This window comes from Danio rerio, chromosome 5, assembly GCF_049306965.1.
Source record: "Danio rerio strain Tuebingen ecotype United States chromosome 5, GRCz12tu, whole genome shotgun sequence".
Lineage (NCBI taxonomy): Eukaryota > Metazoa > Chordata > Actinopteri > Cypriniformes > Danionidae > Danio > Danio rerio.
The window spans coordinates 62,296,259-62,321,310 of NC_133180.1; the positions used below are offsets into that span (position 1 = coordinate 62,296,259).

A 25,052-nucleotide genomic window follows, 5' to 3' on the forward strand; every position below is an offset into this window, starting at 1 on the left:
CGGAGGAGCCGGACCGGAAATGCAAGCGCGCATGCGCGTACCAAGTACAAAGCGCACAAAAAAGCAAGCTTTGAAAATGTGCTCAAATGCTAACGCACTGTTTATTAAACCGTAACTTTTGTGCATTACATTGCTAGTTTAGACGTGTAACGTTACCAATTGTAATATGATTTAAAAAGGTAGGAGACTACGTAGATTCGTGACAAAAAGTAAGTGCGCCGCCCGGGAATCGAACCCGGGTCGCAAGAATGGGAATCTTGCATGATACCACTACACCAGCGGCGCTCTATGGGAAGGGGAGTAAATGTCCCTAATAATTGATGATCAAACCATGAAGGGAATATTTCAGGAAGGGAATTTTTTTAAGTAAAATTGTCAAAATTACGCTTTCCTCGTGGAGAATGCTTTTTGTCTAATTATGAATTGTGAATTATTAGATCAGAAACATATTAACCATTGGATTTTAAGGTGGCAGAAAATGTATAATACAAAATTAACGTTTCGAGCACAGTCTACGTTTAGGACATTTGCATCGCAATCAATTTGAAAGGTTGTGTATATTCTAATTTCATAAAATAAAATGTATTTTAATTATATGGTGTTGTTGACAAAGTAACCATGGCAACCTTTCAACTAGGTTTTTGCGTTGTGTGCTTTTTTATCAACGTACAGTGTCTGGTTGACTGCTGAATGTATCAGTATGCCTATACTCAAAATTCCTATTAAACATCATTTAGGAATAGTTTCTCAATCTCAACTCGAACAATTAATAAAACGCCACAGAAAAAAGAGAGAAGAAACTGGAAATGTTAGTGCAAGAAAAAAAATCAAACGGTAGGTATAAAATTCAAAAGGTAAGTAAATGATTTGCTATCCAAAAATAAACCATTTATCCATTCAACTATATTATTATTATTATTTTTAGTAGTAGTAGTAGTATTGACACAAAACTGACAGTAAATAGGACTTTTCTTTCTTATTTTACAGAAATCCCCTTGAAACAACAGAAGACTTTATTGAAAAATACAATCAAGTACAAGGTAGCAAGGAGCAGGAAAAGTATGAAAACCTTGCAAAAGAATTCCTTTGTCGATGGAAGGTATTAAAATGTTTCACACACATTTATATAGAAGAAACATAATGACAAAGTAGGCTAATTCAAATCTACAATGCATTATATCAATACAGTATTACAATAAAAAATGATACACATATTATCCCTGTACATAAAACCCTCAATCGGTTTTAGAGCTTTATGAGCTTTTATGTTTAGTACTAAAGAAGGTAATTTTAAGAAAGATGAAAACCTGCAACCATTGACTTCCATTTCCAAATTAATACTATAGAAGTCAATAGACCCTTTCACACAAACAGACTTTTGGAAACGGACCATGTGTGAACAGGCCCTTTAAAAAAATAATGGTAAATATGTTCTGCCGGAAAGAGAAGTTGTAACATTACAATTTCCCGAATGCTGCTCTGTGTGAACCAAGCGGCAACCTCCCACACTCCCTCGGGAAACCAGTATGGAAGTAACTAAAACTGCTATTCATTAATTCGCCTTTGGGGGTTGGGTCCATGAAATCCAGATGATTTCTGACTGCAATGGTATATTTGCCAGTTTTACAGCTGATAAAAACATGTTTACAGCCTGGTATAAAGATGGTTTTAGTCCATATAGCTAATACCCTTCATGACAACTGTAAGGAGGGTGATTTTTTTTTTTATAACTCAACCGTTTAATTTTATTAAGTCTGCATAATTAAGGGCCCCACTTAAGCGACAGCTAGGTCTCACTGCTCGCCATCTCGTCACCTCAGCTGATTCCGGCTGATTAGCAACTGAACTCGGCATATATATATCTAATTTTTTTGTTGTTTTATGTGGCTTCACACAGTCAGTTGCTTTTTTAAATTATTTCCTACAATTATCAGATACTTTAGCATGCAGTGTGCACTTAATTGTTCTCACAAACCATTTAAGTTGCCTCCATTTCCCAGGTGAGTGAAATTTTTATACATATCTATAAATGTATTTGTTTTACTTAAGATCATTTATCATATATAATTTTTTTTAGACCTGTAATGCACTTCAGAATCTGAATACTTCTGGATACTATGCCCATAACTTACAGTCTATGGTGTGAACAGAAGGAAATTTGTCAGAAACAATGCTCTGACATGAGACGTCTACTCTACAGTTTATGAAAATAAAAGCCTTTGAATCCTTATCCAGACACTTTAAGCTGCTGCATTTTAATCAAATAACGTTTCTGGTGTCAACTGTGGGGAAAAACTAATCGATAAATTGCATATGATAAACCGTCATGAAAGGCGAGGCAGTGGCACAGTGGGTAGGGGTGTCGCCTCACAGTAAGAAGGTCGCTGGGTTGCTGGTTCGAACCTTGACTCAGTTGTTGTTTCTATGTGGAGTTTGCATGTTCTCCCTGCCTTCGTGTGGGTTTCCTCCGGGTGTTCTGGTTTCCCCCAAAGACATGTGGTATAGGTGAATTGGGTAGGCTAAATTGTCCGTTGTGTGAAGAAGCACTCTGGTCAGTTAGATTTAGGTTGTTTACAACACTGGTAGTCTTTTATTTTTAAAAGTATCTCACAGGCCGCAGCACACTCAGATATATCGGTAACACTTTGCAATAACAGTACATGAATAATGATGTATGAATATGTAAACTAAACATTAGTTTATTATGAATTAATGATGAGTTAAGGTACGCACTAATCATGAATTAGCTTTAACTACAACATGAGTCACATGTGTTCATATGTAAGTAACGACTACCTTAATTACTTGTTAGTACATGTTGTTAAATAATGTATTAATTTACATTTAAGTTCAAGCTAAATGTAACCAACATTAACTCATGAGCTGTTAATGTATAGTTATGTCATGACTTTACTTGGAGGGGGACATCACTATTAACTCATCCCTAACTACTCATGAACTCCTGTCCCATTATACTCTAGAACAATTTTCTAGTGTTATTCAGAGTAAACTCACTTGTTGGGCGCGCATAAGGAGTTCATGAGTAGTTAAGAATGGGTTAATGATGATGTGCCCCTCCAAGTAAAGTCACAACATAATTATACATTAACATATCATGAGTTCATCATGGTTAAATTAAGCATAAACTAATGTAGTAATTAATACATTAACTAACAAACAATCATGTACTAACAAGTAATTAAGGTAGCCGTCATTCACACAAGAACTCATGTGAATCATGTTGTAGTTAAATTTAATTCATGATCAGTGCTTACCTTAACTCATCATTAATTCATAATAAACTAATGTTTAGTTTACATGTTAATACATCATTATTGATGTACTGGTATTGTAAAGTCTTACCGATATATCTCCACATGCGTGTTTGAGATGCCTCAACCACGCAGCCTTCGGTAAGTAGATTTTTATTCTATCGTTATTTGGTCTGTCTCTGGGACAAAAGCAGCTACATGAATGCTAAAGTTTTAAATAAAAGAAATCAGCAACCACTTGACTCCCTTTATGTTTACAAACAAAAGCATGACCATTTAAAGTTCATTTATAGTTAATGTCAGAATTTACGGTATTTTGGAAAGGATGTGTGAAAAGATCTTTTCCTTGCTTGTGTGAAAAGCACATATTTGAATTTACCAGTGAAGTTGTTCAGGAAATTTCCTGCACGTTTACCGGTATCACTGTGGGGGTCAACGGTTACAGGTTTCCAGTTTTCTTCAAACATATCCTCTTTTATGTTCAAATGATGATAAAACGATCAAAGATGTTTGGAACAGGTAAAGAGCGAGTAAATGATGTCAGAGTTTGATTTTGTTTTGTGAACTATCCCTTGAATGAAATTTGACGCATTTGTCCAGCCACGAGGTGGAGCCAAATCTCCATCTATAAAATACTGGACTAAACTGTAGCGATTCTCTTTCTCTGTTTCTACTCAGCTCCTTGCAGGATTCACAGCTGCTGCTGGTGAAGGCAAACATGTTGATCTCCCCAGGGCCTGGACACAGCTTCTCCTGCTGAGCTTGAGCAATGGAAACGTTAGAAATGGTGTGTCAATGACTGACAGTGTCTAATTTTACAAATGAATCAGATGGTACATACATACACAATTTAGCTTGTATAAAAAACGAGAGGACTCCGGCAGCCTACTCAGAATGATTGTTATCGTTTTAACGAGATAACTGCAATACGTTGATATATTAAATTAAAAAAAAACACACACACAGGGATGAGTAGCCCAACACAAAATTTTATGAAAAATATTAATCAACTCAAACTCAACACACCTGAAGCAGTGATAGGTGCGTCTAGAAAGAAAATTGACGTCAAAATGTGCGCAGCTAAAACAAGCAATCCTGCACACTATTTGCTAAATGATTTATTGAATTCAATGTTACATTTCGGTCACATGACCTTCCTCATCCTCAGACATTTTTTTTAATGGTTTTAATTGTAGGCCTACTTCTAGATGAAACCATTAGAGTCTTCTGTTTACAAGTGGTTTTAAAAAAATAGTTCACTCCAAAATTTAAATTAATTCACCCTCAGGTGGTTTCAAACCATATGAGTTTCTATATAATGTTAAATGCTAAATAAGGTTAAGTATATGTTGAAGGTTTTTCATTGTTGTTTTTAATACAAGTGATATTGTGCAAATTTTTTTTTCTTTTGGTCAGATTCACTAAATGTCCTGGTGGTGTCATTGGATCATGCACCCTTTAACGCAGATCAGATCCCTGTGCTCTTCCACCTGGTAGAATCAGTCCAACATTTCCTTTGCTCAAACACAACTCTGTCAGAACAGCCATGTTCATATGAGAAGAAGATGCTGCAGGTAACGCAACACACTATGGGCACTATTTTAACAATCTAGGCGCAAAGTCTAAAGCATGTGCCGCAAAAGCATTAAGGGTGTTTTTAAAACCACTTTTGTTATTTTAAGGTTAACAGTTAAACAGACCATCTGCAGTGAGGATAAAGAATGAGCCTCATTCATTCGGCCTCGACTTTCTTTTTACTTCTACTCTTTACTCCTTTACTTTCGTGGAGTAAGGAAACGTTGTACTCACTCCACTAAAGACATCCAAAAGCCTACATATTTAATTTGGTTTGTTAAGCACAAAGATTTGTTTCAATATTATATCTAAATTCAGTTCTAATTTCCAGCAAGCTAATAACTGAATAATAATAACAAAGTCAAAAAACTTATATATCCAAACACACATGCTTTTCTTATGCCCCATGATGCAGATGTCTCCAAAATCTGACAGGTGGACAAATCTAAACTTGTTTTTATTAAAATTCATGCAAATTTTCATGAATGAGCTGAAAAAGCCCCCTCCCCTCCCCCCCTCCCTCCCGGATATGATGAAGGCATGGAGATAGTGGTTTTTATATTTATGAATAAAATAATAATATTTGTAACATTTGAATACTTTAATTTTATCATATGTAAAGATATTTTTGTATTGCAGTGCATCCTCTGTGTCTATGCAATGTGTAAATGTTTTGGACCTGCATAGGCGCACAACTAGCGTGCTCTGTGCTGAACTTTTGAACGGCTTTTAGTTGGTCAATTCCACAGTCTTCTTTAGTTCCTCAAAATAGCAACGTGCCAACAATGAGCCTTAACACACCTCCTTTTTAAACCAGCAAACCCATGAGTCCACAAAATGCAGCAAATGAATTTGCTATTTAAACATTGTGGTGCTAAACATGAAAATTAGGGTGGTCCTGGTCTGAAAATTGCAAAAAAAAAAAAAAAAAAATGCACCAAATACACCTTGCGCCTTATTGTGCCATGTATATAATAGGGCCCAAAAGAGTTCACTAAATGCATGCAATTGCTCTTTAAGAATTTTAAAATTATAATAAATAGAAGATGTAAAGTGTTTTAAGTATGGAATTATGTAAATTTGTACATGAACTTATGGTCAATATTTTGTATGCATTTATTTGCTTATGTTTTTAAGTTTACTTTTCTCACCTGCACTTAATTAATCACAAATTGAAAAAAAAAATTACAAAAATAGTAAAATATTTTTTCAATCTACAATATTATTTTGTGTGTGTGTGTGTCAGTATATTTTGCAAAATGTAATTTATTCATTTATTTATTTTCTTGAAAAAATAAATGAAATATTGTTATTTGCTGCATATAAACATCTCTAGTTATTTTCATTGTTGAACCCGTTATGCCGCTTCATATTTTGGTGGAAGCTTTGAGTAATTACCTTTCTAAATGTACATGTGTTCTAAATGTTTTTTTTTTTGGGACACATTTTTATACATCAAGTATCAGTATATACAATAACATTGTTTAAATATATATATATATATATATATATATATATATATATATATATATATATATATATATATATATATATATATATATATATATATATATATATATATATGTATATATATATATTTCAAATATTATCCAGTTTTTTATTTTACTTTCCATTAATCTATAGTAGGGATCACCAAACTTGTTCCTGGAGGGACGCTGTCCTGCAGATTTTACCACCAACCCTAATCAAACACACCTGAACAACTAATCAAAGTTTTATATGGATACTTGAAACACTTAGGCAGGTGTGTTGAAGCAAGTTGGAGCTAAACCCCGCAGGGACACTGGCCCGCCAGGACCGAGATTGGTGACCCCTGATCTATAGTACATAAAACGTATAATCACTTTCAGATATATATTACACAGAAAAAATTTAACATTGATAATAAAAACCACAGTTAAAGATTTAGCACACATAACAATAGATCTTGAATCAGAAAAATAAATTCTGTAAAAAAATAAAATTGTTTAAATTAAAAGAATGTCACAATAGCTTGAGCAAATCTGTATGCTTCCATACTGTGGACAACAATGCATATAGAACTTGAGTATATGTGTATTTTTAAATGAAACAAAATGTAAATGTTTATTAAAATATATCTAATAATATCTAAATTTTACATATAACTGAAGTTTCTTTTTACAGCTTGGTTATTTGGTGTCTTTGAGGCTGTTCATCTTTCAACTGACTGGTATGAATGAACAAGAGCTTAGCAACATCTATCTACAGAAGTTAAAAGGTATGAGATTCTCTTATTTTAAACGTTGTTAAACAAATAAAATGTCTACATTCATCACCGAGTTTCAGTGAAGATGGTTTTATGTATCACTAATTTTTAAAGTTTGTGATGAAATTACAGTATTAAGGTTGGTATATAAGTTTGCATACCTTTTTTTATTCTGTAAAAAAAGTTTAAATTAATAAAAAGTAAACAGTTTAATTAGCATTTGTAGATGTATTGACATCATGTACCCCTAAACTGATTTTACAAAGTGTTTCCGTTTACTGTTTGTGTAAAGTTTAGACTTAGGTTTATGCACTTTTACATGATGGTTATCCAATTATTATTCCCCTCTGATTGTGGCAATAGTTTACAGTTATGGTTGGGTTTAGGGGTAGGGAATAAGTATGGATTATATTTTCAAACAAAAATCATGTTCCAGGATCAACATTGATATCAACCAGGATTGCATCATACTTGGCAAAATCATGATTTGCATTTTTATAGAATACAATTCTTATCTTATAAGAAAATATTTATGTTTATTAAATCATAATTATGTTTTTAAAAGTATTCAAAAAGTCATAATTATGACATAAAAATCTAATAAGAAATACTTAATTATAATAAAATAAGATTAAAAGTTGAAATTTAACATTGAAAAAAAAAATTATGACATAAAAGTCAAACTTTTGACTTTGTAAATTATAATTATGAGATAAATTTGCAAATTGATCATGAGATTTAGAAAATCATTTTGAGTTGATCATGGTTTTGAAGGAAAACAAAAAAATAGGGGACAGTTAAATTGTTTTATGTTCAATCCACTTAAATTTGTTAAGTTAACTTAATCGATTTATGTTGATACAATATAAATACATTTTGTGGAATTTAAATTTTTTACAGTGAAGTTTGAAATTAGTTTGTAGTTAATGAAATATTAACAATTTACATAATGAAGTCAAAATGAGATTTAAAAAATACTGGTAACTATAAAGCTCATGTATGTTATACTGCTACCAAAATACTTTTCATTTTATGAACAATGTTTTGCGTTAAACTGTTTTAATAAAATAATAAAAACACACCTTCATGAATATGTGATGTGACATGTTATATTTTATTCAAATGAAATATTGAGCTATAACCAAAAAAAAAAAAAAAAAACGCTACAGAGCAATTCCTTGCAAATGTCAACCTTCTCATGAAAAAAATTGTTATTACCAAAATAGTGAAACTTTTTTATGTTGATGGCTTAGGCTTGTATTTTACAGTACTTTAAAAATACTCAAAAATGTCTCTGTCAATGTATTCAGACAATTATATTTCATTTACCAAAGTCACACCAGTGCCAATTTCACATCTGTCACATCCATAACGGAGAGGTGTCACATCCATAATGAATCTTTTTCTTATAAATACAAAAATGTCATAAAATCAGTCATTTTTGTTTCATAGAGAGCCAACTCTTTTCCCTTTTGATTTACTATATTTCTTTTGGTTTGTGCAGTTTAATTCGCAGTATTTCAACAAAGTATGTTGTATACTGTAAATCTGCTTGCATTATGGACATGACCAAAAAGTATGTTTATTTTCTTCATTTAAAATATAAAAAAATGTTAACAGATTGATATTTTTCCAAACCACATCACTCTGTGGTTAGTAGAAAATATAAATAGATGTTTAGAAACTGCCTTAATCCTTCATGGCATAGTATCAACAAGGAATTGGAAATGTTCCTCAGAGATTTTGGTCCATATTGACATGATAGCATCACGCAGTTTCTGCAGATTTGTTAGATGCACATTCATAATGTGACTCTGCCGTTCCACCACATCCCAAAGGTGCTCTATTGGATTGACTTCTAGTGACTGTGGAGGTCATTTGAGAACAGTGAACTCATGGTTTAAGAAACCAGTCCGTGATGATTCACACTTTATAACAGGGTAAGTAGCCATCAGAAGATGAGTACACTGTGGTCATAAAGGGATGGACATTGTGAGCAACAATACTCAAGTAGGCTGTGGCACTGACACGCTGCTCAATTGGTACTAATGGGCCCAAAGTGTGCCAAGAAATGTGTGCCCCTACACCATCACACCACCACCACCAGCCTGAACCACTGACACAAGGCATGATGGTTCTATGCTTTTATGTTGTTGACGACAAATTCTGACCCTACCATCAAAATTTTGCAGCAGAAATTGAGACCCATTTGGCCAGGCATTGTTTTTTCAATCTTCTATTTTTAAGTTTTGGTGAGCCTGTGCAAATTGTAGCCTCGGTTTCCTGTTCTTAGCTGACAGGAGTGGCACCTGGTGTGGTCTTCTGCTGCTGTAGCCCATCCGCCTCAAGGTTGGGCGTGTTGTGTGATCAGAAATACTCTTCTGCATACCTCGGTTGTAATGAGCGATTATTTGAGTTACTGTTGCCTTTCTACCAGCTCGAATTAGTCTGGCCATTCTCCTCTGACCTCTGGCATCAACAAGACATTTGTGCCAACAGAACTCAGTGGATTTTTTCTCTTTTTATGACCATTTGCTGTAAACTCTAAAGATGGTTGTGCATCAAAATCCCAATAGATCAACAGTTTCTGAAATACTCAAACACCAACAACCGTACCACATTTAAAGTCACTTAAATTCTGATGCTCAGTTTGAACTGCAGCAGATCGTCTTGAACATGTCTACATGCCTAAATGCATGAAATTTGTGAAATGTGACATTTGCGTTGAGCAGTTGGACAGGTGTACCTAATAACACTCGCAAAACACGGGAGGTACGCTGCAGGCGTAATCCTCACAACCTTCGTTCAATACATGTATCTACTATTTCACAACTCTCTCTCTCCGTGGGCCTCTGGAATTGTCAATCAGCTGTTAACAAGGCTGATTTTATTACCTCCATAGCTACATATTCTGACTATAATCTCATGGCTCTAACTGAGACCTGGTTGAGGCCGGAGGACACTGCTACACATGCTACTCTTTCTGCTAATTTCTCTTTTTCCCACACTCCTCGTCAGACAGGGAGAGGGGGTGGGACTGGACTACTAATTTCCAAAGAATGGAAATTTACTCTGATACCGTCCCTGCCAACAATCAGCTCCTTTGAATTCCATGCAGTCACCATTATCCACCCCTTCTACATAAATGTGGTTGTCATCTACCGCCCACCAGGTAAATTAGGTCACTTCCTAGATGAACTGGATGTTCTTCTCTCATCTTTTTCTAATTTTGCCACTCCCTTATTGGTGCTAGGTGACTTCAACATTTACGTTGACAAACCGCAAGCTGCAGACTTTCAGACTTTGCTTGCCTCTTTTGACCTAAAAAGAGCACCTACTTCTGCTACCCACAAATCAGGTAATCAGCTAGACCTTATTTACACACGACACTGCTTCACTGATCAAACAATAGTAACTCCACTACAAATATCTGATCATTTCCTTCTGTCTCTCAACATCCACATTACTCCTGAGCCGCCACACACTCCAACACTGGTTACCTTTCGCAGAAACCTACGATCTCTCTCACCCAATAGACTATCCACCATTGTTTCAGACTCTCTTCCTCCATCTCGCAAACTCACTGCACTTGATTCGAACAGTGCCACTAATACACTCTGCTCCACACTAGCATCATGTCTAGACCGATTATGTCCTCTTGCATCCAGGCCAGCCCGTGCCAGTCCTCCTGCACCCTGGCTCTCGGATGCTCTCCGTGAGCATCGCTCAAAACTTCGGGCTGCGGAGAGAATTTGGCGGAAAACTAAAAATCCTGCACATCTCTTAACATACCAAACTCTTCTGTCCTCTTTCTCAGCTGAGGTTACTTCTGCAAAGCAGACGTATTACCGTCTGAAAATCAACAATGCCACTAATCCTCGCCTACTTTTTAAAACATTTTCCTCCCTCCTCTATCCTCCTCCTCCACCCGCATCCTCCACACTTACTACTGATGACTTTGCTACATTCTTCTGCACCAAAACTGCAAAAATCAGTGCTCAATTTGCTGCACCTACAACAAACACGCAAGATACAACACCAACACCACACACACTCACCTCTTTTTCTCAGCTCTCTGAGTCTGAGGTGTCCAAACTTGTGCTATCTAGCCATGCAACCACCTGTCCACTCGATCCCATTCCCTCTCATCTCTTGCAAGCCATCTCTCCTGCAGTCATACCAACACTGACTCACATAATTAACACATCTCTTGACTCTGGTTTATTCCCCACTACATTTAAGCAGGCTAGGGTAACCCCACTGCTAAAGAAACCCAACCTGGACCATACACTACTTGAAAACTACAGACCAGTATCCCTGCTTCCATTCATGGCCAAGATTCTGGAGAAAATAGTGTTCAATCAAGTCCTGGACTTTCTTACTCAAAACAATCTCATGGACAACAAGCAATCCGGCTTTAAGAAAGGCCACTCAACTGACTGGCAACCATTACGGCATCCAAAATGGTGAAAAGCCTTGGAGTAACGATTGATGACCAACTAAACTTCTCTGACCACATTTCTAGAACTGCTCGATCGTGCAGATTTGCACTCTATAACATCAGAAAGATCCGACCCTTCTTATCTGAACATGCAGCTCAACTCCTTGTTCAAGCTCTTGTTCTCTCCAAACTGGATTACTGCAACTCTCTACTAGCTGGGCTTCCAGCTAACTCTATCAAGCCTCTTCAACTGCTCCAGAATGCAGCAGCACGAGTTGTCTTCAATGAACCTAAACGAGCACATGTCACTCCGCTGCTTATCCGTTTGCACTGGCTGCCAGTTGCTGCTCGCATCAAATTCAAAACTCTGATGTTTGCCTACAAAGTGACTTCTGGCCTAGCACCTTCTTATCTGCACTCACTTCTGCAGATCTATGTGCCCTCCAGAAACTTGCGTTCTGTGAATAAACGTCGCCTCGTGGTTCCATCCCAAAGAGGGAAAAAATCACTTTCGCGAACGCTCACGCTCAATCTGCCCAGTTGGTGGAATGAACTCCCTAACTGCATCAGAACAGCAGAGTCACTCGCTATTTTCAAGAAACGACTAAAAACTCAACTATTTAGTCTCCACTTCACTTCCTAATCTGCAATTGCCTCTTTGAATATCACACTAACTAACTGTACAAAAAAAAAAAAAAAAAAAAAAAAAAAAAAAAAAAAAAACTACCAACACTTCCCTTCTTAGACTTTACAGACCTGAAACTTGCCTTTAGTACTTATTCATTGTTGCTCTTATAGTTGTGTAAATTGCTTCCTTGTCCTCATTTGTAAGTCGCTTTGGATAAAAGCGTCTGCTAAATGACTAAATGTAAATGTAAATGTAAAGTGACCGGTTAGTGTATACTTTCTGTCAGAATATATGTTTTAAGTTTTTATTGCAAATGTCACAGCCATAACACTGGCATTGCTCTACAATAAAAAAACTAAAGGTAAATGATGTTTCAGTCTTGGTGGAATCACTGGAATGCATATAAACTTTACAGCTGTCTTTATCTGTTGACAGAGCTGTTGACGTGTGAGACACGCTACCAAGAGTTCCCCGACATGTTATTTGCTGTTCAGTTGATGCTGTGCGTCTGGGAGGTTCTGTGTGGTCTCAGACTTACAGAGGATAATGCAGCGCAGGTTTGAAAGCTATAGGTCAACTATCAATGCAGGGATGCTGAACGATTCACTGAATGGAAGATGTGTTTGACTGGCAGGTCTCTGTAGAAGCACGAGAGCTGGGTGTTAACCAGGTCTTACGGCAGTGCCTTCTCAGCTATCACTGTGTGCAAAACAATGGCACTCAGCTCCCCCAAGTGATCAAACAGCTTATGTTGCTGAGAGATAAGCTTCAGCATGACAACTGGTGCGTCAATTGTTTGTGAGATACTTTTCTCAGGTTTTTTATGTTATGTAAGCAGCTTATAGGTGGAACTGTACGTTAAAAAAATCCTCTTTTCAGGGTCGAGTGTGGGTTAGGACTGATGATTCTAGGAGAGGCTGCCAAATCTAGTATGCTGTGCCTTCAAGCACTTATGAATCTTCACATGACTCAAAGACAGGTAAAATAAAATGCTTTTAATACATTGCTTAAATAAATATGATGTACGCAGTTTACAACCTAGCAGGCTCCAGGCTCCTTGAAGCCAAAACATGTCAAAAAAACATATTTAATAAAACAAGCTAATTAATTTGATGTAAAAACCTTGACGTCTATTTGACATCCACACATTGATGCCATTTTGACCACCAAAATATTGACACAAAAAGTGTTATAAGAAAAGTTTTATAGAAATTTTATAGAATTCAATTTCAAATTCACACTGGATTTTGTATCCCAACAATGTATGTTAATGAATTTAATGATTTAATTGGTGTTGCAGTATTATAAGATTTAACATAGAACTTATAAAGACACCTTATACATACTTTCCAGCAACTCATATTCCAACAGCTTTCATTCCATTCTTTTTTGCTGAATATTATTAAAAACAAACCCAATATTGTATTATCATGTATACAACATCCAGTAAAAATAAATATTTTCTCTAGTAAATATTATGACAAATAAAAAACAAGTCTAGTATATCCAGATTCATCAGAATAATGTAGCTACTAGCTAACAATATTCATATATTAAACTACATACACTTTACTACACCTGTCTTATCTGCCACTGAGCTAACTTACTTGAACTGTTTCTATCAAATGTCCATTGCACAGTGTTGCCATTTGGCAACACACAGATTTGATCGATTTACAAAAAAGTTGTGAATATGTCATCATAATTTACTGGAGATGTTATTTCAGATTATTTTATTTTTTGGATATGACATAATTTGATTCTTTGTTTTTATTGAGGTTTACATTTCCATTAAGCAACTACTCACAATAAAGCCAGTCTGTCAGAAATCGCGCCACAGAAAACCATAGCATGTCACATGACTTAACCAAAGCACATCATTGGCTACACTAAAGTCTTCTCTTTCCAACAACAACAACAACAAAAAATGTTGGTCTTAAAGAAACAGTGGCAGGGAAATGAACATAAGTATCATGTTGCCATATGGTAACACTGTGCGGTAGAGGGTTAAAGTTACATTAATTTAAACAAATTGTGTGAAATCTGACTTTTGAAGCATGTGTCACAATAACCCTCTGTTATGACTTGCCCCACATGTAGGGTAAATAATAGCATTTTTACTCCTGGCACTTTTGGCAATACTGCACAGAAACCATTAGTCCAGTTGTCATACTTTCAGTGCTCATTTGTAGGAAAGGCTTGTGTGTTGTTGGTAAAAAATCTGGTATGTTTAAGCCTATTATTTGGCCGCAAGAAAAAAGTGTTACTTTGTGCTCCGCTCTCCCCTACACATTCAAGAATTGTGTTTAAATGTATTTTGAAAAAAAAAAAAAACAGCATTTGTCCATTGACCTTGGTGACTAATTTGATAAATTTAAGAGTCTTACAATAAAAAGAAATGAAAATAACACAATAGAAACATTTTATTTTTTAAAAACAATTAAAAAATGAATTATGAACTATAGAGTTAAACTTGCTTCTGACACCACTCTAAGCAAAGATTAGCAAAGAAACTCGGAACAGGTTTAAAACAAATGAAGAAAAAGTAAATGATAACAATAATTTTAGGATGAAATACCTTTTAAGGTTTTATAAAAAAAAATTTATAATTTGTAAAAATGTGTGAAAGTGATGTTTTTTTTATTTATTTATGCAGGAAACGGAATCACAGACAGCATCCTGGCCTTGGCAATTGGAGCACATATATTGCTCCATTTTGATCAACATTTGCCAGAACAGCCACTGTACTGAAATTAGAAAAACCGCATTAAATGGAAAGTCAATCTCTTCTACTCGCAGATGTTCTGGAGGACTTATAACCTTACTAAAACAACGTAAGTTCAATAGATGTGCACACAAAGTGCCAGGTCTACTAAACAGCAAATTAGGGAACATTTTTCAATTCCATTAAATCATCAGTGGAGAGTTCTGCAGGTGATCTATTGACAAGACGCAGACACAGCTCATTTCCATAATGAACAATGCAATCTTCAAAGAGCAGCGCAAATTAGGTTACAAACAAAACAGTGCCTATTACAATCAGATGTGTGTAATCTACTATCAGCACAGGCACAAAATGGGCATTAAATCCTGGCACAAACACCACTGATGCTCATTTATTTACTCACCATCTATACAGTTTGTGTCTGAAATGCAAATGCATGTACACTACCTGAAAAAAGTCTTGTTGTGGATCCCAGTGGTAAGAGCAACAAATAATAACTTGACCTCTAGTTGATAATTTGGAAAAGGTAGATTAGAAGGTAGATTTTTTTTCTATGAATCATCTGTTGAACTGCATCACAATAATCACAAATACTGCAGAAGACTTATTTGAACCTGCATGAACCCAAGATTCTCACAGAAATCAGTCAAGTTTGGTGAAGGAAAATTCAAAGTTTAGGGTTACATTTAGTATTGTGATGTGCGAGAGATCTGCAGAGTGGATGGCTACATCAACAGCCTGCGGTATCAAGACATTTGTACTGCCTATTAAATTACAAACCACAGGGGAGGGCAAATTCTTCAGCAGGATAGTGCTCCTCATACTTCAGCCTCCACATTAAAGTTCCTTGAAAGCAAGGAAGGTCAAGATGCTCCAAGAATAGCCAGCCCAGTCACCAGACATGAACATTATCAATCATGTCCAGGGTAAGGTGGCATTGAAGATTAATTTAAAGATTCTTGATGAACTCTGGGAGTCTTGCAAGAACAATTTCTTTGCCATTCAAGATGACCAAGTTATTAAAGTAATTGCAGAGATGTATGGATGCAGTCCTCCAAGCTCATGAGAGTCATACACCATATTAATTATTTTTCCACTGCACCATGACTTTATATTCTATACTGTACATTATTTCTGTTAAGTGACAAGACTTGTCTCAGCAAAGTCAGATACAGTCATACTGTTCTAATTAAATAATCAAAAATCAAGGCATGATCATATTTTATTTTGGTTTAAAAAAAGCGTAATTTAGAGGCCTTTGCCTTTCATATAAGCCACTTCTGATCCAAATGATCAACTAGAAGTCAAGTTATTATTATCCTAAAACTTGAATGGACTTTGTCAGATGTTCACAAAAGTCCATATAAGATTTATTGAGAATTAACCGTTTTAGTTATTTACATTTTACAAAAAAAAAAAAAAAAACATGTTTTTTTTTTCGCCTGATGTCACCATCATGGAGAAAAGTGGTTGATTTACTTGGACTCGATTTCTAATGTTAATTTTTCTTTACTTGCAATGACAAGTATAAGGAGAGCACATGTGATCAAGTTGATTGATCCTGTGTGAATTCTTACTCTTGATAAGAGTAACCGTACAAGAAATTATGTTTAGATGATGGTTAATTATATAGGAAACAAAATTCAGTATTTTTCAAGAGAATGGATCTCAGCTGTGGTGTTATATTAAAATACATTGAGCGTCTGAATCACTTTAGAGACACAGACATCAATAGTCAGTGTATCTATCTCAACAGTGGTTAGAGATTTTTATTTTTTTCAGCTGCAGTACATGTAAGACAATCATACGACATTGATCCATAGTTCCCAGCATGCACTGTAGGGAGAAAAAAAAAACTCACCATAGTTGAGAAGCATACGCTGATTCAAGACTTTTGTCAGGGTAGTGTGCAATGAGGTCTGCTGCAAAAATAATTTTTTTTGTCTTTAGTGAATCCAGTCAGTTTTTTAACAACAAAACAGAGATTTTATGTTGGACCAAGCTGTTAGTACATTGGGGTCCAAAAATGTTCCTAGAGGGAGTTTAGGGTTATGTTTGAACACTGGATAAAATGCTGCCTTCAGATACGTTTTGAGGTAGGAAGGCATCAAGGAATGTTCGATTCCATTGTTAGCTTCACTTCCTGTCTCCTGAAGTATTTTCATCTGATTGATTTTTGAAGGCAGCATAGATATATCCTTAGCTGCCTTTGATATCTCACAGCCCTCTGCTTTAAATTCTGTGACAGCTGAGCTAGGAAGTAAAGATGGTGTCTGAAAGTTGCTGTGAGTGCATGGTTTTGGCCTGGATTTTTGATTGTGTGACATTGTTACACGTTACATTTACTCATTTAGCAGATGCTTTTGATTTGAAGTGACTTAAATATAGAAAGTCAGCTTACAAAGGCATCAAATGATTCATCAGAAAGACACAATACTCAGAAGAAGTGCTGTTATACTCTTAGAGTTATACACGCTTTAATAGGAAGGAATTGAGGAAAACATGAAAAGCCAATTTTAGGGGGTGATGTAGTTAAGTTCTCACAGAAGAGTGTCTTTTTATTGTTGTAAGGCATTCAGTCATCTGCATTGAATTGGGAAGATTCATTCCACCAGCAAAGTGCATTAAAAGGATCTAGACAGTCTAAAAGTCCTTCCGAAATTATATCACGAGGCAGTGCTCAGATACAAACCACAGGCTTCTGGAAGTGATGCAGACTTGTAGGAAGGAGGTAAAAGGCTGTATTGAACTTGATGCGAGCTTTAAACCAAAGCCAGTGCAGGAGATGGAATAACCACGCATGATGGAAGCCTAGCCAGTAGATCATTGCAATAGTCAGCCTAGAAATGACAAGTGCTTGGACAAAAAGTTGTTCATCCTGATTTTTGAAGAAGGACCTGATCTGGTAACGCTTTATTTTGATGGTCCATTTGAGTATTAGTAAACTGTCCGATTAATATCTGTTGATATGCTCCTTCAACAGACGCTTAGCTCACTCTAAGAAACTTTGCAAGTACATGTCAACTTACACTATCCCCAACTCTAACCCCAACCGAACAGTCTACTTATAATCTAATAAGAATTAGTCAGCCTGAAGATGCAATGTAACTTAAATTCAACGGACTATTAATACAAAGTGTGACCCGTAATCTTTGGGTAGAGCAAACCTTTCTGACTGAATTTAAAGTGATAATTGTGGATGACCCCAGTTGGATGGTGAAATTATGATGTAGAGTTGCAAGGAAAAGAAGAAGCTCAGATTTTGCCAGAGTAAGCAGATGGTGATGATTTTGCATTCATGCTGTGATGTTCTCCAGGCTGTGTGAGATCCATGCAGCTACTGTTGAAACATCCAGTTGAAAGTAAAAATAGAGCAGTGTGTTATCAGCGTAACAGTGGTAAAAAAAATAAAAAATAAAAAATAAAAACCTATGCTTGTATCGTGGATTCCAACATTTTGGTGTAAATTGAGATGAAAAGGGTTCCAAAAACTGAACCCTGAGGAACCCCTATAACCAGTTTATATGGGTACATCTACTGTAAGGTACGACTCAAACCAGTGAAGTGGAATTCCGTTAATGTCCATTGAATAGATAATAGAATCTAATGTTTCCCAATGTGGTAGGCAGCAAACATGTCCAATAGTAGCACAACTGATTATTAAAAACCATCTTTATCTTCTTCAGTGACTGATAGCAATTTAGTTTTCATTTAATAGCCCTTTCTGAAGCACCCAGTAAGTTAATTTTATCAAAGAAATATTTTTGTACTGTTCAGACAAAATATATTGTTGTGGATTATTTTTAGTGAATTGTTAACATGAAAAACTGAACCAATTATTAATTTGTGAACTCAAGGACAACTAACATCTACTGAAATATTTGCAGGAAGTACTTTTTTTGGGAGGCCCAATGGTGAGACTGTCTTTTATAATATCCTGAAATTAATTATCATTAAGATATCTATGTGTTTAGTTCATGAAGACAAATGGAGGCTGAGGTATACTGTGGTTCAGGGTTTGGTTCAGATTAGCCAGAAAATCACTCTTCAGGAAGATCTGAGGAACACGGCTTGGTCAGCACTACAGAAACATCTGAACCAGGAGACAAAGCCCTGCGTCGTTAATGCTGCAACAATCATTGAGGTACTCCAGCTTCCTGCTGCTACCCTACAAACACTCAAAAGCCCTGATTAGGCTTTTACAAATATTACTTTTAATTCAGTGCATTTGCAAATGTAAAAGATCTGCAACGTTTGAGATATACAGTGCATCCGGAAAGTATTTATAGCGCTCCTTATATCATGTTTTCTTTTTATTGTTAAGATATAGTGAAACAACGTAGCCAGGGTGATGTGAATTAGGTTATAGTAAACTATTCTCTTTGAAGATTTACCAGACATGTCCAGGAGTCTGTTTTCCATATCAAACTTGTGAAGTCTGAACTTACAAGGAGAGGATGCAGGACTGAACTGTGTGTAGGCTTCTTAATATTGAGGAAAAGCCCCAATCAGAGAGGGGAATTTCTGCTGCCCGCCTCCATTTTCAGATGTCTCCGTTTTCCCCCATCCAAACTAAGACAGAGCAGCAGCATTTTAGAATGATAATGGCCTCTCCAGCGTTTCCAAAGTGGTCCATTTTCGGCGCTCAAAAACTCCAGCGTAGTGTGGCGGGACGGCGAAACCATAGCAAAACTTATGTGTTTTAAATGAAAATGCATTAGTGTAAATGGGGCCTAAGGCCCTTCTCCTCCGATCACTCAGCTTAGATGGCTGGCCAGCAATAGGAAGAGTCCTGGTGGTGGTTCCAAACTTCTTCCACGTACGGATGATGGAGGCCACTGTGCTCATTGGAACTTTCAGAGCAGCAGAAACATTTCTGTAACCATCCCCAGCCTCGACCTGTCTCGTAGGTCTATAGACAATTTCTTTGTCTTCATTCTTGGTTTGTGCTTTGACATGCACTGTCAACCCTGGACCTTATATAGGCGGGTGTATGCCCTTTCAAATCATATCCAATCAACTGAATTTACCACAGGTGAACTTGAATGAAGCTGCTGAAACATCTCAAGAATGATCTTTGGAAACCGAATGTACCTGAGCTCAATTTAGAGCTTCATGGGAAAGGCTGTGAATACTTCTGTACATGTGTTTTTTCTGTTTTTTTATTTTAATAAATTTGCAACGATGTCTAAAAATCTTTTTTTTCACATTGTCATTATGGGGTATTGTGTGTAGAATTTTGAGGAAATAAATTAATTTAATCCATTTTGGAATTAGGCTGTAACAAAAAATGTGGAAAAAGTGAAGCGCAATGAATACTTTCTGGGTGCACTGTACCTTTTAAAAACAGTTTGTTTGTTTTAAAAACTGTTAGCATGTCAACTAAAAGCTATTGAACTATTGAAAGAATATTAAGCCAGCTTTCTATATATATATATATATATATAAATTTATGTCCATACTATTTAATGGAGTCTTTACAGCACTGTCTACAAAATACAAACAAGCAACTGAAAAAAGCCAGATGAATAATACATGAGGCTTATGTAGATTCTGTCTAAAATATAAAAAGAGCTGTAATATGCCCAACACTGAGGTGACATGATAATAGAGAGTTTGTGAGGCATCAGAAAGAAAAGCACATCTGAATATGAACAAAACACTGAAGCACATTGTAGTGCTTTTAAACATTCATCTACTGCAACACTGCATTAAACTCTGACCCCAGGAAATCAGACTAGTCAACAACAGAATCTTAATTCCAGCCTTCGTATGATCAATTGGACCTGCACTTTCTCCCTGTTATTATCTTTTTTTCCAGGGTGATAAAAGGCTCCTGGAGAAGCACAGGGAGAGGATAAGGAGTTCACGCAACGATAATGCATGTGTATGTGCAGTGAGCGAACAGATTACTAGGCGTTTGGCACATGCTCTTTCCAAGATCTGCCCTCCAGTTCAGTTGAGTGCTTGTTCTGCAGACCACCGGCACAGAGTAAAACCTCCCCAACTCACCGCCTGGGCTGGAAGAAGACAGACAGAGCCAAACACACCCCACATCTTCACTAAAGACACCTTCAAGACACCAAGGTTATTGGCCTTTTCTTCTAAATATTGTAACTGGTATGCTAACATAGTTCAGTTGCACCAAGTTCTTTAGTTCTTTCGGCTACAATTTTAAAGGGGTCCTGTTGTGCTTTTTTACTTTTTTAATTGGATTCAGTGTGTACTTTTAATGTTTGGGTGTAAAACTTATACTAAGATAAAAAGTCTCGTAGTCCAATCCACTCAAAATGGAGATATTTTATATATAAAAAAAAATCTTTTCAAGAACTAACACAAATGGCTCATTTGGACTACAACGATTTAAAGAGCACCCATTTTACCCCTTGTACGATATTTTAAGATGTAGGATAAGCTTTTGTTGTCTCCAAAATGTGTCTGTAAAGTTTTCCCCTGAAAATACTCGTCAGGTAATTTATTATAGCCTTCAGAATATGCCCATTTTGCTGTCTGAGTACATTGTAGCTGTTTTGTAGCCTGTGGCTTTAAATGCAAATGAGCTGCTTCTCCCCACCCACAAATCCCATATGCGTGTCTGCTTCTCCTGCATTACAACAGATAAACAGATGTCAGTGACAGAGACTGACTCGGATGAACCTGAAACATACCTGTCAAACCCTCTTATTTTTCTCAGCATTCTCTGATAAATTACAGTTCTATCCCGCTATCATCCAGTTCCTTATTATGGTGGGCACATCCCTTATTTTCACATCCCACTGTTGACAGGTATGAGCTAAAATACAGCTCATTAGTCAAAAATACCAAGTTTATTTCATGTATTTGTGGTGTTTATTCAAGCCTTTCTGAAATGATGAGTCTTACAAAAATGTTGTTTACAATACACACACTCGCATATATTAGCATGTACTAACACCACGTGGCTGTGGTGATTATACCAGTTGAGAATTACACAGCGATTTCACTGTCTTTATTACAAACATGCACTGTTTTAAAAACATTTTAAAATGATAAAAGTTATAAAAATCAGAGAGAGTTGTAGCAAATATTTTAATTTCAAGTTTATTTGCTAAAAAATGTTCTGTAGATGTGTATACATGTTTTTAGAAACATGGCACCTGTCATTCAATTTGGTGGGCAGGGAAAACCACAGTCCTGTCACGTTGTGTTGGGCCTCAAAATCAATTTCCAATCAGGAAATTTATCACCCCAATATGACAGTGGAAACAATATATATAGACAGTTCTGTCCAAACAGCTTACAATGGATGATTTTTGGCATAGGTGCCCTTTAATGATTTCACTAAACCCAAATTTTACCTACAGAAATTCAAATGGTTTAGGAATGAGGAGGGGCAAAGCAACAATAAGGTTCCCACTGTGATGCCTCGCTATTGGTGTGTGCAAAGAGTCTGTGCAATCCTCTTGACCAGTATTCTCGGTTAAATATATATTATATTGTAAAATATTTGAAATTCTGACTCAAATATATGTATCATGTATTTTGTTGTTTAAAAATAATTATATAGACTGTTAGGGTTGGGTTTAGGGATAGTGTAAGTTGAAATGTACTTGCAAAGTTTCTTCTAGTCAGTTGAATGTCAATTGAAGCAGCAGTATCAACAGATATTAGGCAGACAGTCTACTAATATTCAAATGGACCGTCAAAATAAAGTGTTACCCTTTTTCCCCTAATTTCGAATATATATCATGTTTATTCAGACATGGTCAACGGGGAGCTTTTCATATGGACCTTAGAACCAGGACTGACCTCGATCTGATTAAAGTTGTGGAAGATCAAGTAAGTATTAAATTCCCTTTGAGTCTGTTAAGTAATCTGTCAGCTAGCCACAGTGTTAAGTGGTCATAACTACAGGATAAAAGTGCTGTGTACGTTTTTGACTCTTCTAAAGCATAAAAAGATATATGTTAGAAACATGCAAGTGAACAGTTGTTTATCAGAAAAAAAGATCAAGTTATTCTGCTTTGAAAATGTGCATTGCATGTCAGAAAATCTATCTTTGTTTTGGTCTCTATAACCTGCACACAGCCAGTTTACCCAATTATATTTCAGCACTCTGTGTTGCCTTATGGTGGAAAACAGCGTGTTTTATTTGAGTTTTGAAGGCTGCTACAATGTATACAAATGTGACCTCTGCAGAACAGCAACATGTATAACATAACCATTAAAAATCGAAACATTACATTACTAGATTGTAACACAATGGCTGTGTCTGAATCCGTCTACTACTCAGTAGGTAGTGCATTTGATTTTAAATGTACTTCTCGGCCGTTAGAAATGTACGCTCTATACAGTATAAATGTGAGCAGTATGAATGAAACTCATATTATTAATTAATTAATTCATTCATTTTCTTTTCGACTTAGTCCTTTTGTTAATCCAGCATATGTTTTACGCAGCGGATGCCCTTCCAGCTGCAACCCATCACTGGGAAACAACCATACACACTCATTCACACACAGACACTACGGACATTTAGCTTACCCAGTTAACATGTACCGCATGTCTTTGGACTTCTGGGGGAAACCAGACCACCCGGAGGAAACCCACGTGAACACAGGGAGAACATGCAAACTCCACACAGAAATGCCAACTGACCCAGCCGAGGCTCGAACCAGCGACCTTCTTGCTGTAAGGCGACAACACTACCTACTGCGCCACCGCAGTGCCTGAAACTCGTACCACATCCACCAGTTTGTCATTATCATGTGACCTACTCGAGTCCTGTCGCTTCACTCCTATTAATGAATTCTCTCATGGGGCATCATGGGATAGTGTAGCGTCCATCGGATGCAAATTTCAGAATTTCTCTGGAAGTAGGTAATCTGGGTTCTTCTCGCATACTGATTTTCGAATTCTATGAATTTAGACATACTACTCGGCTCGCATATTGTTTTTAGCATAATTAATAGAATGGAGGTATGCGATTTTGGATGCAGCCAATATCCTAACAACACTGATTCTAGTGATAAGCAATTTTTCTGGTTACATCAGACAAATCATGACAGAAACATTTAAATACAGCCATTCAAGAATGGTGCAGAATTGTCCTGTTGGTTTGCGCTCATAGTTCTAGCATTCAGTTTTAAATATGCTTATTTTATTTTATGATCCGAGGTGAACTTTCTGCTGCTGCTTTCTGTATGGCAAGAAATGCCATGTAATGTGTTATTCAAGCTCACATTGGTAGCAATAACACTTAAAAAAAAAAAAAAAACACATAATCAGTACCTGAGGTGATTGGTAGTAGTTAAAACTGCAATTAGAAATTTCAAGTGAACAATAATGCCTCTTCCTTATTTTAGTTGGTGTAGGCATCATAATAATGCACACTCCATCATGTTGGTGTTGTCAATCTGGCAACCTGCATTTGCGTGGAATCTTGATTTGTATTTGAACTGCAATACCCAGTTTAACTACTGGATGTCAATCTTTTCAACTGTATTTTAAAGTTATCTTTAGTATTGAAGGTTTTTTTTCTTGCTGCTATTGTTTCTCAATGAGCTAATAATAAAGCAAGAGTGTAGAGAATTGCTAATAATCTATTTCAAATCTTTTAGTGGCAAAAAGAATTGAAAATAAGGGAAAGAGAGGAAGAGATGGAAAAGACGGAGCTGGAATTGAGAAAGGAAGATGAAGAGGAGAAGATCATACAGAAGCGGATGGAAAAGGTCAAAAAGAACACAAAACCTTATGAGTTACAATGAAACAACAGGGATTTACTGCAGAGAATTTTTAAAAAACAATCATAACCATATAGTAGCTCATCAGAGACATTTCATTAATGAGTTTATTAAAAAAAATTATGAATGTTTTTACTGCATTTACATGTTTTATTTAACCCTCTACAGCAATAGTCTCAAACTCAATTCCTGGAGGGTCGCTGCTCTGCATAGTTTATCTCCAACCACCTCCAACTCATATCTGCTTAACAGTCTCTAGTCTTGAACACCTTGATTATTTGGATGGTGTAGGAGCAAAACTGTGCAGAGCTGCGGCCCTCCAGGAACCCAGTTTGAGACCTGTGCTTTATAGGTACTCATTGAAATACTCATTGGGGAAAAAGGAAAGTAACTGGTGGTTTTTACAAGAATTTTGATCTTTTATGATTTATAGAGATTGTT

The 25,052-nt window shown here is 36.2% G+C and overlaps 2 protein-coding genes and 1 non-coding gene across 8 annotated transcripts; 2 read left to right on the top strand and 1 right to left on the bottom strand.

Annotated features, from left to right (window-relative positions):
- The first annotated feature begins 59 nt into the window (after positions 1-59).
- On the top strand, positions 60-24,742 carry tmem232 (transmembrane protein 232). Of its 6 annotated transcripts, none has more exons than XR_012406106.1 (13): positions 60-834; positions 988-1,099; positions 3,951-4,059; positions 4,689-4,846; positions 7,014-7,107; positions 12,600-12,721; positions 12,799-12,947; positions 13,044-13,143; positions 14,821-14,998; positions 18,864-19,033; positions 20,711-21,009; positions 22,629-22,707; positions 24,489-24,739. XR_012406106.1 is itself a non-coding variant. In XM_073951070.1 (13 exons), exons 1-13 carry the CDS (start codon positions 807-809, stop codon positions 24,633-24,635), a joined length of 1,653 nt encoding a protein of 550 aa, XP_073807171.1. In that variant the 5' UTR covers positions 273-806; the 3' UTR covers positions 24,636-24,739.
- Positions 215-285, bottom strand: trnag-ccc (transfer RNA glycine (anticodon CCC)). Its single transcript has one exon. It is a non-coding gene; the product is annotated as a tRNA-Gly (tRNA).
- On the top strand, positions 9,919-12,214 carry LOC141385624 (uncharacterized). The gene is made up of 2 exons (XM_073951511.1): positions 9,919-10,267; positions 10,349-12,214. The coding sequence occupies exons 1-2, from the start codon at positions 10,021-10,023 to the stop codon at positions 11,563-11,565; spliced, it is 1,464 nt and encodes a 487-aa protein (XP_073807612.1). The 5' UTR covers positions 9,919-10,020; the 3' UTR covers positions 11,566-12,214.
- Positions 24,743-25,052: the final 310 nt, after the last annotated feature.